Source organism: Acinonyx jubatus, chromosome C1, assembly GCF_027475565.1.
Source record: "Acinonyx jubatus isolate Ajub_Pintada_27869175 chromosome C1, VMU_Ajub_asm_v1.0, whole genome shotgun sequence".
In the NCBI taxonomy this organism is placed as follows: Eukaryota; Metazoa; Chordata; class Mammalia; order Carnivora; family Felidae; genus Acinonyx; species Acinonyx jubatus.
In genome coordinates, this window is record NC_069381.1 from 145049367 (window position 1) to 145065361 (window position 15995).

Genomic DNA, 15995 nt, shown 5'->3' on the forward strand with positions numbered 1-15995 from the left:
ATGGGAGAAGACATTTACAAATGATATATATAGTAGGGGTTAATGTCTAAAATATATAAAGAACTTAGCCAACACCAAAACTAACAACAACCCAATTAAAAATGGGCAGAGGACTTCAACTGACATGTTTCCAAAGACATCCAGATACCTAACACACATGAAACGATGCACAACATCACTAATCAGTGAAATGAAAATCAAAACTACAGTTAGATAGCACCTGACACGTGTCAGAAGGGCTAGGATCAATAACAAATATTGGCAAGGATGTGGAGAAAAAGGGACCCTTGTGCATTGTTGCTGGGAATTTGTTGGTGCAACCACTGTGGAAAACAGTAGGGAGGTTACCCCCAATATGAAAAAGATGTCATATGATCCAGTAATTCCACAATTGGGTATTTACCCCAAGAAAAAGAAAACACTAATTCAAAAAGATATACGCACCCCTATGTTTATTGCAGCATTATCTAGAATAGCCAAGATACAGAAGCAACCTGTGCCCCTCAATAGATGAATGGATAAAGATGTATTATACACACCTCTCCCAGCCCTTCTCTCTGGAAGACTACTAAGCCATAAAAAAAGAATGAGATCTTGCCATTTGTGACAATATAGAGGATTTCATTTATGTGGAAAAAGAGAACGAACAAAAAGCAGAAACAGACCCGTAAACACAGAACTGGTGGCTGTAGCAGGAAAATAGTTGGGAAAGTGGACATAAAGGGATGAAGGCGAGTGGGAGGCACAAGGTTCTAGTTAATGGAATGAATGTCAGGGAGGATGAGTGGTGCTGTATGGTGACAGAAGGTAGCTACACTTGTGGTGAGCATGAAATAATGAAGAAAGTTGCGAAACCCACTATGGTGTAACCCTAAAACTAAAGTAACATTGTCCACTATACTTGAATTAAAAAAAAAAAAAGAGACAAGGCCTCTGAAAGAAGTACATGAATCTAGTGGTTTCAGACCACAAATAGAAATACGTAGCTAATCCACAACCATCATCAAGATATTCCTGTTGGTTATGAGATGCTTAGGGGGGAAATCACTGCTATGAAATAATTCCCCCCATTGGAAGAATGCAAACAATATGAAATATTCATTTCCTCATTCACTCTATAGTCAATGAGCAACCTCAAACTGCCAGACACAGTTGTGTGCTTGATGGCTCTATTATTTACTCTCAGACTGAAGGCACAAAAGAAAATGTAGAGAAAAGACAGTCATTTGGAAAGACAGAAGAATGACAAAAGGATGAACTCTCCCCTTCCCTAAACCAGTATGGCAGTGGTTCATTTCAGCTTACCTTCTACCCCGGCATGGCTTCCAATGCCTTCGAAGCCCTTTTTCCCAGAAAAACTACTCTTCTTTGTGAAAGAAATTGATGTAATTTTACAAATAGAGAAATTTAAAACTTCATCACTTAGAATTAGAAAATGGATTCTTCCCTTTAAAGAGAAGAAACCAAGGAAATCATTTTTCTTGCACCATCAAAGGCTTTGACAATGAGGACAGGGGACTACTTGGTCTATTGCCCTCCTCCTCTCTCCATGTCACTTTCTTCTGTTCCTAAATACCTAACAGGTTGTTTGAGAAAAAGAAAAACTGAATTATAACTTTGCTCACAGTGTTCTAATTCCTACAAGCCACCTGAAAATCTTCAATCTCCTTTTCACTGCTCAGAGAAATTAAGTGCAAGAATCCATTTCACAAACCCTATAAAAATATACACTGTTGATGCACAAGGTTAGCCATGATAATAGGAATATGTTTAAGAAATCATATGGATTTTCTTAAACTTCACAGATTTGACTAAGTTAATTTATACCATATTCCATGTTTTCAGTAATGTAAAAATAAATTTCTGGGTGAGATCGCTTAAATCTAGGTAAGTTATCCACATTGCACAATTGCATTTGTAAACTATATTATTCAATGGATTAAAGCTTTTCAAGGCAAAACATAAACCACCAGTTTCGGAGGATTTGTGACAGCCCATCTCAAAGGCCTTACCTCCCCCCTCTTGGGAAGATCCCATGAAGCTTTCAAACAAAACTATTTTCTTCTAGTACTAAGACATATCATACAACTGGACATGTAAGGTCATTTATACTTTTTTTAGGGGCCACATGAATTTATAGGCCATAGTAAGAGATGGGTCCTTTACTGGTCTGTCCACTTCTCTGAAGGAGAATACAGTTAGCCTACTTCATTATTTTTTTTTTAACATTTATTTATTTATTTTCAAAAGACTGAGACTGAGTGGGGGAGGGCCAGACAGAGAGGGAGACAAACAAACAATCCAAAGCAGGCTCCAGGCTCTGAGCTGTCAACATAGAGCCCGATGCAGGGCTGGAACCCACCAACTGTGAGATCATGACCTGAGCTGAAGTCGGATGTTTAACCAACTGAGCCACCCAGACGCCCCTTTAAACAAATCTTTTTTTAACATTTATTCTATTTTTTTTTTTTAATCTAGCATAATAGTATAACTGTTTGCATTTGCTTAGCCAGCTATTTGGGATAATTTGCCTGGTTAGCTTGGGAAGGGCTAAGTGGACCTTTTCTATAAAGGCAGAAGAAAAAAGCATAGGTGAATTTTTTAAACACGGGATCTACTGATCCCAAACAACAAACTTCATTATGCAAAGCTGAAGTGTTCCCTCCTGTTTATATTCCCCATGCTTTAATCTCATTAACTGTCCCATGTTTTAACAAAAAGAATCAAATTTAAAAAGATCATTTAATTGATTATGCCTGGGATTTAGTCACACCTCTCTTTCTTCAACCACTGGTCAATTGTGGATGGTTTCTCCATCTCATTGTGGAGAAGCATGACCAGTGCCAAATAAATCTGGGATTAAACTCTGGCAGTCACGTGGAACTCCTCTGGTCAAAGAAAGCAACCATTTCAATGAATAGAAAGTACATTACGTACCTACTATGTGTAGAACACCATATTAAATGTTGAGGATGATAAAAGTGCAAGACATGCTCTTGACTGTCGAGGAACTCAAAATCCAGTGTAAGATGGGGACAAGCCCTTCTTTCCTCGGATAATGGAAATCTTGTAAAAGCTCAAAGATGTTTTTCACCCACTATCTTTGCCTTTCAGAATATATTTGTACATGCCAGTTCCTAAATCGGCACGCATAGTTTAAGGGATCAAAATGGTTATTGAGTCAGAGGTTGTGCTTGGCACTGGGGATACAAAAATAAAAAAGATGCAGTGCTGGCAGTGAGGCCCAGAATAAGGGGAAAGGGAAATAAGAGAAATTACAAATTAGCATTAGCAGTAAGAGCATGGAGAAGATGCAGGGAAATGGTACTCAACCAGTCTTAGAGGAAAAAAACAGCTGTGTGGCTTCAGTACCAAATGTAACTGGGTGCCATCAGTAGGCTTTCCAAGAGCTAGGGCTCGGGCAGACCTAGAAATATCAGCAGTTTGCAAGGCAGGGAAGAGGATGGGGATGAGAAACATGGCCTAACAGGGGACATTCATGGCAGGGGGTGGTGGTGGTGGTGGTGGTGGTGGTGGTGGTGGCGGCGGCGATGAAGACAAAGGGTTACAAAGGATCCTACCCATTGCAAAGATGGAGAATTCCCTGTGGCTGAAGTCAGGTGCACATAGTGGTAGGGAGAGCAAGAGGTCAAGGGCAGACTAAAATGATGTGTTGTCAAGGTGGGAAGTTGGGCAAAAAGTGAACTCTTAAGTCCCTTTATAGATAGCACTCGATGAACAAGTGCCAAATTATGAGCCAGCAGAAGACAGCAAGAAAAGTGACTAAAATTGCAAAGTACTTTGAGTGGCACATGAGTGGTGTGCACAACAAAGGGCACAGGAATGCAGGAGAACAGGAGCATGGGAAACAGTAGTCGAGGAAGGATGAACTGAGCCAGGCCCTGCTTTCCCATGAAAGGTGGCTGGCATGACTCAAAGAACAAGAAAGGAATCAGGAATTATTCATAACCTACTCTCCCACAACCCGTGGCATATGTATCTGATTTATACGCTAATTTTTTTTTCCCCTGGGCATATGCCTATTTGGAACTTTTCTATTCTGTGGGGCAAATATATCTTTACCAACCAATATCCCTACCATTCATTTGTTGCACGGTTCTGAGTAAACCCCTTAATTGCTATGCCTTGGTTCCAACACCTTCACACATCACAAAGCTGATACACAGACCAAGAAGAATGTCCTAGACAGTGCTCCAAAAAGCATGAAATGCCACAGTTGCATTTAAACCACCCTCTGGAAAGAAAGCCACCTTTGTGATCCCCCCCTACCAAAGCCTTAGTGTACCATTTTGTTCCCCTTTTAACAGCTGTCTCTGGGACCTACAGGTATCTGTGCTTGGAATCCTCCCCTGCTAGCCATCCACCATATCCCATCAGCCCCTGCAAAAGCCTTGGGAGAAAAACTGTGGGAAAAGCTCATTATGTCTCCATGGGATCCTGCTCATGGGCCACCACAGTGCTCCTTCACCCATCTGGGTGTCAGCCACACCGCAGTGGCTTGCAGTTTTAGCACCAGGGCACCTTTAGGTTCCCCATGGTGCTTCCTTTTGCCCAGGATACCGATTGTTATCACCATCGAATTTTCTCATTCCCACCTACACGTCTGCCCAGACTAGTACAACTGACTAGCTCCTATTCATCTCGCTTATGACTCAGTTCATGCTTTCTATCTTCCAAGAAGACCTTCCCACCTTGCTACCACAATCCCAGAACAATTCAGTGTCCTCCCTATACTCAATCACCTCCATGTATACCTCAACCATAGTGGCTTAATCTATTAAAGAAATATTAAAATCATACATATTTTTTTTGTTCCACTGCTTCCCAGAGCCTAAAAAAGTACCTCGTGTATTATACACACTGCATACATATTACTTGAGTGAATGTTGATTATATATCCATGGTCCTTTATCCAAAACCCTTGAGGTTAGTTGTGTTTGCAGAATTTGGAATTTTTTACATTTTAAAGATAAGAGGCACACACCATATTTATGTGACACACTAGCAGAGTCAGAGGGATACCCCACATCAAACACATTTCTGTAGTGAAATATACAAATAGTCCCACTTAATGGGATACATAAAGGCTATAAATAGACTCATGTCAATTAAGGTCAAGTCTGCTAAATGAATTCACCCCATAATCCCTAATGGACCTGGCTGTACTCTGAAAAATCTGAAGGTAAGGTGAAGAGACCCCGTGGGATATTAGAATCATGTAGATTACGTCACAGTCCTCCTTTCCTTTAGAAGAAAACACTGAGGACCACACAGGAAAACTACTTGTCCAAGTTCACAGGTAATTAATGGCAAAGCTAAACTAACATCCAATGCCCTGTTTATATTCTAGAATTCCTCCCAACAAGCCAACAATGACATAATAAAATATGCTTCTCTGCATTAATCTGTCACAGTATGCTCACTTCACTATCTCTCTTCACTGTTCTCCAACTTGGGTAGTCACAACTGAAATCCAGATAACAGGTGAAGAGAACCTAGTCCCTTGCACCTGCATCCACATGCAGGTGGATGTTAACTCCTACAAAAATTCTGAAATCTTTCAAAGACTAGAACTTTAAAACTGAGGCCATTTTAATAAAAATTAGAATGGTTGGCCTTTGGCTTCTGAGAGAACTATAAGCTAATACAGCATTTCCTTCAAGAGTGGCACGTGAGAAAATGGGAAGTGGTTCATGGACAAAACTGATCTTCACAGCCAATAAGTGCTTTCCCTCTAAGATCTGAAATAAGACAAGGATATGCACTCTTGCCTCTTTTACTCAGCATACTACTGAAAAGTCCTAACCATAACAAGAAAAAGAGAAAAAAAAGGCATCCAAAATGGTGAGAAAGTAGTAACATTGTCACTAATTTTAGATGACATACCACTATATATAGAAAGCCCTAGACTCCACCAAAAAAAGCCATCAGAATAAATGAATTCAGTAAAGTTGGATACAGAATTAATACACAGAAATCTGCATTTCTATACACTAATATAAACAATCCCATTTACCATTGCATCAAAAAGAATAAAATACCTAGGAATAAACTTCCCCAAGGAGATGAAAGACTAGTACTCTGAAAACTGTTTTATACACTAACCAAAGGAATTGAAGATGACACAAATGGAAAGATATACCACAGACTGGAATAATACCGTTAAACATGTCTGTACTACCCAAAGCAATCTAGAGATTCAATACAATCCCCAGCAAAATACCAATGGCATTTTTCATAAAACTAGAATAATCCCAAGTTCTGTGTGGAACCACAAAACACTCCAAAGAGCCAAAGCAATCGTGAGCACGAAAAATGGAGGTATCACATTCCCAGATTTCAAGACCCACTACAAAGCTATAATAATGAAAACGGTATGACACCAGTAAAGAACAGATGCAGTGATAAATGAAAGAGAATAGACAGCCAGAAAAAACCCACATACTTATATGGTCAATTGATCAATGACAAAGCAGGCAAGAATATACCATGGGAAAAAGACATTCTCTTCAATGAATGGTGCTGGGAAAACTGGTCCACTTTCTCACACCATACATAAAAATGAACAAAATGGATTAAAGATCTAAAAGTGAGACCGGAAACCATAAAACTCCTAGAAGTACCATCAGCAGTAATCTCTTGGGTATCGGCCATAACAACAATTTTCTAGATCTGTCTCCTCAGGCAACAAAAACAAAAGGAAAAATAAACCACTGAGATGATTCCAAAATTAAAAGCTGTGCACGGTGAAGGAAACCAACAAAATGAAAAGGGAATTCAGTGAATGGGAGAAGATATTTCACATGATACATCCAATAAAGGGTTAATATCCAAACTATAAAGAACTTAGACAATACCCCCCCAAAAAAATTGAATAAAAATGGGCAGAAGACCTGAATAGATCTTTTTCCAAGGACACCCAGATGGCTAACAGACACATGAAAAAATGCTCAACATCCCTCACCATCAGGGAAATACAAATCAAAACCACGATGAGGTATCTCCCGACACGTGTCAGCAGGGCTAGTGTCAGAAACACATGAAATAAACAGATGCTGTAAAGGACATAGAGCAAAACTCTCGTGCACAGTTGGTAGAAATCTAAATTGGTGCAACCACTGTGGAAACCAGTATGGATGTTCCTCAAAAAAATTTGAAAGAGAAATACCATCCAATTGAGTAATCCCACTACTGGGTACTTACCCCAAGAAAATGAAAATACTAATTCAAAACCATCTATACACACCTATACCTATTGCAGCATTATTTACAATAGTCAAGATATGCAAGCAATCCACATGTCCGTTGACAGAGGGATGGGTAAAGACTCTTTGTATGTGTTTGAAGTATTCCTGTTAGGAACGAGAAGTGGGACAACAGACATAGTGGAAATACCTTTCTGATGCTCGGAAAACAGTTCACAGAAAGGCATTCTGTGCACATACATAGGTACACAAGGAAATATTACTCGGCTATAAAAAAAATAAGATTTCACCATTTGCAACAAAATGGATTCCTTAGAGGGTACTATGCTATGAAGTGAGTCAGACAGAAAGAGACAAATACCAGATGAATTTATCTACTATGGAATCTAAAAAAACCCAAACGAATGAACAAACAAAAAGCAGAAACAGACCCATAAATACAGGGAACAAATTGATGGGTACTGTAGGGGAAGGGGGTGAGGCAAAATGGGTGAAAAGGAGGTAACAGTTTCTAGTTACAGAATAAGTCACAGGAATGGAAAGTACAGCATTGGGGATACAGTCAGTCAGTGGTATTGTTATGGTGCTGTATGGTGACAGAGTTGCTACAATTATGTGAGCACAACATACAGACTTGACTCACTATGTTGTGTACCTGCACCTAATGTAACATTGTGTATCAGCTAGACCTCAAAAGACTAAGTTTGAAAAACTCCAATGAAAAGAGAAAGATTAAAATAATGGTAAAGTACCATTTTGGTATGGAAAAAAGCATGAAGTAATACGTGTATAAATTAGTGTCACCGGAAAGAATGCCTTTCCGTGAACTGTTTTCCAAGATTCAAAAAGGTATTTCTAAGATGTGTGTCGTCTCACTTATTCCTAATGGGAGGACTTCAAACATTTTTTGTGCCATGGCCCCCATCAAACATTACTAGCAGATAAATGGATGAGGCTGCTGAATTAGAGGTGCCGACAGTGTAGGGGGTTCTGGTCCCCGTGGGCCCCGTCTCCCTGCCAGAGGTTTAAGAGAATCAGTACCTCAGGCATTTCTGTAACCTAACACCGCATACTCACTGGGAAGCCCTGCCTTACCCCACAGCCAAGTACTCCTTTCTGAAACAGGAAGCGGGTTGGAAGAACAGCTTTAAAATTCACCCCATTTTGTTCCCTGCTAGGTAGAGTATACACGTGGCAGGTCCATGCCTCCTCCCGTACTGCAATCCACAGGTATATGGGACCATGCACGTCACTCAAGTCAAGACTGACTCTGTTCTCAGAGATCTGTTAGAATTATAAAAGTAACTGCTATCTTGGGGATTCTTATCAACGTAACATAGCAAATGGTTTGTAGGTTACTGTGTAGTGAGTCCCTACTAGCAATATACATTAATGTCACAGTTGTCAGAGGAGGGGGACAAAAAGTGTAGGTGAGCTACAGAGCCCTGCTCTAAGCTAGAGCTTAGAGGGCTTAGATCTGGCACAGTGTTAAAACCTAGAGAGAGCAGTTCCACAGAAGGTCCAAATAGTTGGCACCTACAGCGGTCTCCTATGAGGTGAAGAATGTATTGTTCACTGAGTGCCGGGCTGTTACAAGATTTAACACACTGTTACTTGAACCAGTGAAGTTCTGCCTGACTCAGGTTATTTTGTCATGAGGGCATGATTGCTGTCCTCTGGTCTGGATCTCTAAACCAGGGATGTGAAATTCTAGGAATCAGTGGGAAAATACCCTTCCTTCCCACTCCACCTCCATATGCCTGTCCCCAGCCACTTATAATTAAAGGCTCAACCAAACAAAACACCTGAAAGAAACTACTCTAATGAATATTGAAAAAAATTTCCTAATATGATTATTCTTCCCTTTGTTCAAAACTTAATATACACCAGTGAGATGAAATCATGAAATATAGTGGATATTAAGTTGCTAAAGAAAATAAAAGTTGTCATGGCTTTCATATACAAGCGCACTGTGCTTAGGAACAGAAGCCCAAGGATTATTTAGAATAAATTTGTGTTTGACACATGTACTTTGTAAAACCCATTGTAACAAATATTTCCCAGTCTTCACCCCATTAAAAGATGCAGCCGGGCCAGCAAGGATTTTTTTTATGAGATACATTTTAACACTGGAGTCCATCACAAAATAAAGCCAGTAATGGTGAAACAAGAGTGTGTCCACCCAGCACTCCCATGGGAAGTGAAGAGAAAAACAAATGTAATATCTGAGTGAAGGATTAACATACAGAGAGGTGAGGGAAGGCCAACTGAGGTCCACAAGCACACCATTGTCCTCTGACACTCATTTTCTTTTATTTTTTATTTTTTTAACGTTTATTTATTTTTGAGACAGAGAGAGACAGAGCACGAACGGAGGAGGGTCAGAGAGAGGGAGACACAGAATCTGAAACAGGCTCCAGGCTCTGAGCTGTCAGCACAGAGCCTGACACGGGGCTCGAACTCACAGACCGCGAGATCATGACCTGAGCTGAAGTCGGCCGCTTAACCGACTGAGCCACCCAGGCGCCCCCTGACACTCATTTTCAATGGAACAGTAAATACCCATGGCCCCATCACCGAACACTCACTACATGCCAGAGACACACAAGATGCTTTACATACATTGTCTCAGTTGATCATCAGAGCTTTTTAAAGTGAATATTATCACCACCAATATTTTTTGGATGATGAAACTGACGTAAGTGATCAAGTCGGAGAGTATGATCTCACAGCCTGAAATGTTAAGGATGATGTCGCACCGCCTCAGGAGGGCCCAAGGGCAGTGGCACACAAAGGGCACCACTCGACAGCTTCTAGGAGCGGTGCTCTGGCCCCGAGGAAAGCCACAGCAAGGGAAGACAGAAACGTGTCACAACAAGATGTTCAGCACCCAAACACAATAAAGGAACAGTATCTATCCTGTCTTCGGAATGTGTCTGCCTCTCCAATCTGGGTATAGTGCCTTTTCAAAATTGCTAGTGTATTGACGATAGTGAAGTGTGCCTGTCACCTAAATGACAAACTTATATGACATTAAATCTCAATGAAAACTGTTAAAATATGTAACAGTAGACTGTGAGCTGCATGGAGGTGAACAGAGGCTCATTCTGCCCAGATGACACTACAAAAATATGCTGGAGGATGGGTGATGGAGATGATCTTATTTGGTTTTGAAATCCATGAGCAGGTGATCACAGTACGAGAACAACACAACTATGGGGTTTCTGCATACAGAGATACAAACAAGGCAGAACACTGAAAGCTGATGCTCTAGGGAAAGGGCTTCTATCCTGGAGAGGTAACACGCTACTGGGGGATGCTTCGAAGGGGCTACTAAAGGTCTTCTATCAGACCAAAGCTAAATGGCACAAGTTGACAGTGATGATGTACCCATTTACCTATGCAACCCCCCTGTAAGGTGCTGTCCTCACACCACACTGAACTCAGGTAACCAGACACAAATGTATCCGCAGAACTATCAAAAGAAGAATACTGCCAGAATACTCTCAGAGAAGTAGCAAAAAATCTAGAAAGGCCAGGGTCTATATACAAGACTCTTAAAGAAATGAACCCCTCTTAAGCATGCAAGAGAGAGCAAGTATCTACACCTAAAGCATCAGAAACAAGTCATGGGTATCCTGCTGGGACTGACTGTCCACATTCTGGAGGCAGTCTGTTTCCCGGCCCGGGAAGACCGACTGATTCCATGTTCACATGAGATCCCAAGACTATGGCCCCTGACCCAACAGTAATGTGGGGATCACCTGCAGCCCTGTTGGAAAGGGAAGCTCTCTGTCCAACCCTAGACCTCCTAAATCAGAAACTCTGGGGTGGGGCATTCTGTGTTTCTAGAAAAATCTGACACACACTCAAAGAACTACTGATCCAGGCCAACCCCTGCCTTACATTGGTACAGAAAATTCACACAGGACAGATGAGAAAACCATTTTCCTTGCTACCAATTCCAAATTCAGTGTCAATCTAAACATAAGAAGTGAATTCCAAAAGACACTACTGAGAAGTTTTCAGATGTGCAAATGGACTTAATTCTCATTTCCTGTACAGAAACAGCATGAAGCTTATTATTAGCAGCAAATAAATGTAACATTCCAATGAAAATACAAAATGCAACGTATTTTTATACTCATGGTTCACTTGAGGATCATACTGCTCCAGGAGAACTATCTGGTCATCAATTTTTATCATGGGCTCAGAAACTCAAAGGATGCATAATTATAATGACCTTCCTAAGATAAGATATTCATATATTTAAATGAGGTACGTTTTATATGCAATAATTTCAAAAATATATATTCTTTTAATGACAGCTCCTAAAGCTGGCAAGAACGTGAAATAGGTACATCACACCCTGGGGTGAGTGAGATATTGTAAATTAGTACAACTCTTATGAAAAGCAATTTGGCATATGTATCAAGCCATAAAAACCTCCATACTCTGACCTATTAGGTCTACTTGTTTTCGGATTAAGAATTAATTCCCCAAGTGAAAAAGTTGTATGAACTAGTATGCCCCAGGTGGAGGAGACGGGATGTCTAAAATATAAAAGTGGCCACTAAAATACCACGTGACCACTTAAAACCAGACTAACGTTAAAGGCACACTCAAATGAAAAAAGATGATACAGAACTGTATATATACTATGATTACAATGGAGTCAGAAACATACACGTGGGTGCACAGAGAAGTAGAAAGGCATATAGATGTTCGAACTAAGGGCAGATTTTCTCTCATTTTTCTGTTTTGGTGTAGTAATAACTAAAATATTAATAATAAACCTGAAAGTGTTCAATCCCACATGCAAACCTACTCTGAGTTCAGATAAGGTGATTTCCATGTGTGCATGAGTGCGCGCACATGTGAACACTCATGGGAAAAGGGGGACTAAAAAGAGACGGGAAAATATCAAATTAGTCACTGCCAAGGGACACTAACTGACTTAAAATGAGACACAACATACCCTTACCTCCTCCAAAAACTCAAACCACAACACAGAAGAGAAGCTCGACTCACCAGAATTTTAGGAACTTGAGAACCACCTAAATGATGACGTAAGAGGAAATCAATCAAAAAAACCCACCAAAATAGTCTTTCTCTCCTCATGATTTTTTTCCCCAAAATAATGTTAAACAGATGATGCAAACTACCATTTGTTGAGCTAAATTTTAAACTGATGATTCTAATTTCAAATGGACTCCTATTAAGCTTCTAAGAGCCACTTGGGTTTATGCCTGTGACACAGGGAACACGTTTGCAACAAGAATTCTTACAAAGCCCAAACCCCACGTCTCTGCCAAGTTTGGCTTTCGTCATGCAGGCTTGCTTGGTGCTGCTCCAGCACACCCACTGCCGGACTGCCACCGTCCTAGCCTTGGGATATTCGTTTCCGCTTAATTTGGGGCAGGTTCCCTGTTGCATGGTTCATTATGATGCCAATCCGTCTCTAAGTTGTTTGATAAAATAAACTAATTACAATTAGATTTTCAGTTCCAAGATGCTCAAAGATTATTGGTGAGGGGGTAGGCAAATGAAGCCGATGTGCAATTCCAGACAAAGTTCAGAACTTCATAAATCAGCAAAACAATCTCCCTGTTGCAGATAATTCTCAAGGCACTTGAATGGCACAAAATGCAAGTCAGTAAGCTCCCAATGATTGAGAAACAATTACCAAGAAAATGTTCATGGCTCCATCAGAACAAAGAAAAGAAAAAGAAAACTAAAAGAACTGTCCAGTTACGATACATGTATGTTTATGTTTAATCTGAAACATTGCTTTTAACAAATTCCCTAAGGGTATCAAAGCCAGACAGCCTTTGCTGTTAGAGAAAAAAAAGAAAAAAGAAAAAAGGAAAAGCGGCAGCTTCAGCAGCTACCGTGAAGGCATGCCAGTTTTAATTATTGCACACGAAAGCTATGTTAAATTACCCCGATTCAACTTTCCTCAAAGAACTTCCTATTCTCTGGTTATGTTGTTCAGGAAAATTATGATTGCCCCAAGAATCTCAATCCTTGAGAGTTCGCACATTATTTAATACTTCATATCCAGGATTCCAGCAAGTGCTAGGAGGGGAAAGTGTCTTTTGAAAATGAGTATTAACCAAAATATATGCCATTTTCCTGTTTTTCTGCAACAATTTCAGACATGTCCTCTGAAATAAGACTTCCAGTTCAGAAGAAGAAGTTTATTTAGGTGAGTCAAGAGAGCTCGCTATAATAACCACTTTGTGGGTAGCTGGGGTGTGTGCAATTTGGAACAGTATACTTAGTTCTTTCAGAATACAGTGTACTTCTAGTAAAGTTCAACAACGTACTTGTGGCTAATGGGGACACGCGAAAGACAAGAGTAAGTAAGACTTTATTGTATGAGTCACAGGTTAAAAATGATTGACCTATGCTTCTCTCACTGCTACGACAACACCATTTCAGAAAACGTACTTCTAAGAGGCCCAGCATTAACCACCTCTTCAGGACTTCCTGAATTCAAACTTCATTAATTAAGAAGGTATAGACTGCTTCTCACAAAGAAGTGAATTCTGAGTATGCAACCTGAGCGTTATTTTCTCAATAATCCAACTTTAGGAGGTAAAAATATCTAACATAGCAGGATTCACACTTAGATTTACTCAAGCATTCTTTCATGTTAAACCTCACTTGTGAGAAGAGAAGAGGAGGAGGAAGGGTGGGAAGAAAGGGAGAATAGGAAGATGGAGAAAGGAAAGAATGAAATATGGACGAATCAAAAGAAAAGCTGAAGAACAGTCTTTTCCAGAAATATTCTTTTTTTTTTAAGAGACAGGAAGCATTTATTGGGGGCTTATACTTGAGGCACTGGGGAGGCAGCGCTAGGAGCAGATGTCCCAGCCCAAAATATTCTTCTTTTTCAACCATCATTTCCTCTTGTGTAGCTAAAATATAATGCCATTACATTCCACCTACTAGCCATAAATCAAATATAGATGCTGATAGCCTGATGTATGATTCAAGGAATAAGTATGATTCATGGTGCATTGTGGACTTAAATATTTCCTTTGCCCTTTTAAAGATCGTAGAATCAAGACGACTTGGAAAAGGACATTACTACATGAGATCAGATACTTACCATTGCTCACCATACGTCTGGCCACCTCCCACAAGACAAGTCCAAAGGCCCAAATATCAACTCTCTTGTAAGAATCAAAACAATCCACCTGAATGGTTTCATCTAGAACTTCAGGGGCCATGTAGCGTTTGGTGCCCACACGGGGGTTGTTCCCCACATCGAGCTGATTGGTACTCTGGGAATGCATGACTGCCAGGCCTAAAGGGAAGAAGACAACAGGGCAGGTCAGTTCACTACCTTTCTCACAGAGGGCTGCTGAAGGCCTTTCAAACCAACCCCAATCAGAAGCACCCTCTCATGGTAATCGTGGTCACTGCTGCACTACATCCAGAGCAATCTGGAATACTGTTGTGATGACACCTGTCACCAACAGAAAAAAGAACTAATGCCAGAAACATTCTGACGCTATTAAGTTAACACATGAACCCCTGAGACAAAAAGACTTGGGGGAGTAATAAACTGAAGCACCGAAGAACTGTGTGGCCAGTGTTTGAAGTCCACAGGAAAACAGGCTCACATGTTAAGTGGGAATCTCCATGTGTCTTACCAGAAGGAAATTAAGTTCTCCTGCTCCGCCACAGCTCCCAATTGTGTGCAAACACAAATTTCCAACAGTGTGAGGCAGTGAATCTGTGGTAACGTATCACTACTTAAAGGGCAGACTCCATCCCTTGAGGAAGGGATGCTCATTTGAGACTTAGCAATGCTGACCAAGCCCACAGGCTTTTCTCTAAAGTCATGCATACAGACAGCATTAAACTGCCCTCAATTCAAAGCACAGCTCTCCTGTTAAATGGGTTTGAAGCCCTTTCTTAAACCATCCCTCATTTCAGAATTCCTCAATCAGAGTGACCTGGCATTCCACACAGACCAGGAGGGTTAGGCAGATACATGCATGATTCATTGTGAGGATAAAATTACTTTTTGATATCCATGCTGACCAACTGAAAGTAATTCCTTTAACACACAATGAAAAGTGCCACATTGGAACAAGCAGCCTGTGTAAACCTTTGCAACCCAAGGATCCTTTGGGGATCCCTCAGGCCATCTAGGAACACTTCTGCTCCTGCTCTGTGGCTCTGAGTGTGTGGGATGATGACTCCTTATCATGCCACAGGGATGGCACCTGTTATCTCACCCTGAAAAATTACTAGAGACATCAGCGATTGCATTCACTAAATCAGACCGGTTCCTCTTTCCCTGCCTTTTATAATCAACCCCAAGATTCTGTGGCCACTGTCTCCCAAAACATATATACCTCTTTACTGTTTCCAGAACCAAGGAGTCAAAATAACAGAATATAAAAAGGAGCAGTTTAAATGGATCATGGCAGTACTAACTGTGGTGGTTTAAAAATATGTCCTCAAGTTCTTTGAGACTTCTCCTTTCAAGAGGTGAAGTTCAACTCCCTCTGCCTTGAGGGTAGGCTGTGCTATCAAACAGAACCTGGCAGAAATGAGTGTATATCTTCAAAGTTAGGACATATAAGGCATCATGGCTTCCTCTCTGCTCGCTATCAGTTCTCTTGTGTTATGAGGCCACTCACACAACCCCGTGGAGAGGTCCCCGTGACAAGGAACTGAGGCCTCCCACCAATAGTCATGTGAGTGGAGCCATCCTGGAAGTTCCTCCAGCCCTCATCAAGCCTTCAG

General features: G+C 40.7%; 1 protein-coding gene across 4 annotated transcripts in view; it reads right to left on the bottom strand.

Annotated features, from left to right (window-relative positions):
• The window catches only part of ACVR1 (activin A receptor type 1), a 140070-nt gene that overhangs the window by 14501 nt on the left and 109574 nt on the right, over positions 1–15995 (bottom strand). For all 4 annotated transcript variants that reach the window (XM_027055725.2, XM_015076695.3, XM_015076687.3 and 1 more), the window contains one exon: positions 14344–14541. In XM_027055725.2, coding sequence (XP_026911526.1) covers positions 14344–14541 — 198 coding nt within the window. The remainder of the gene's footprint in view (positions 1–14343; positions 14542–15995) is intronic.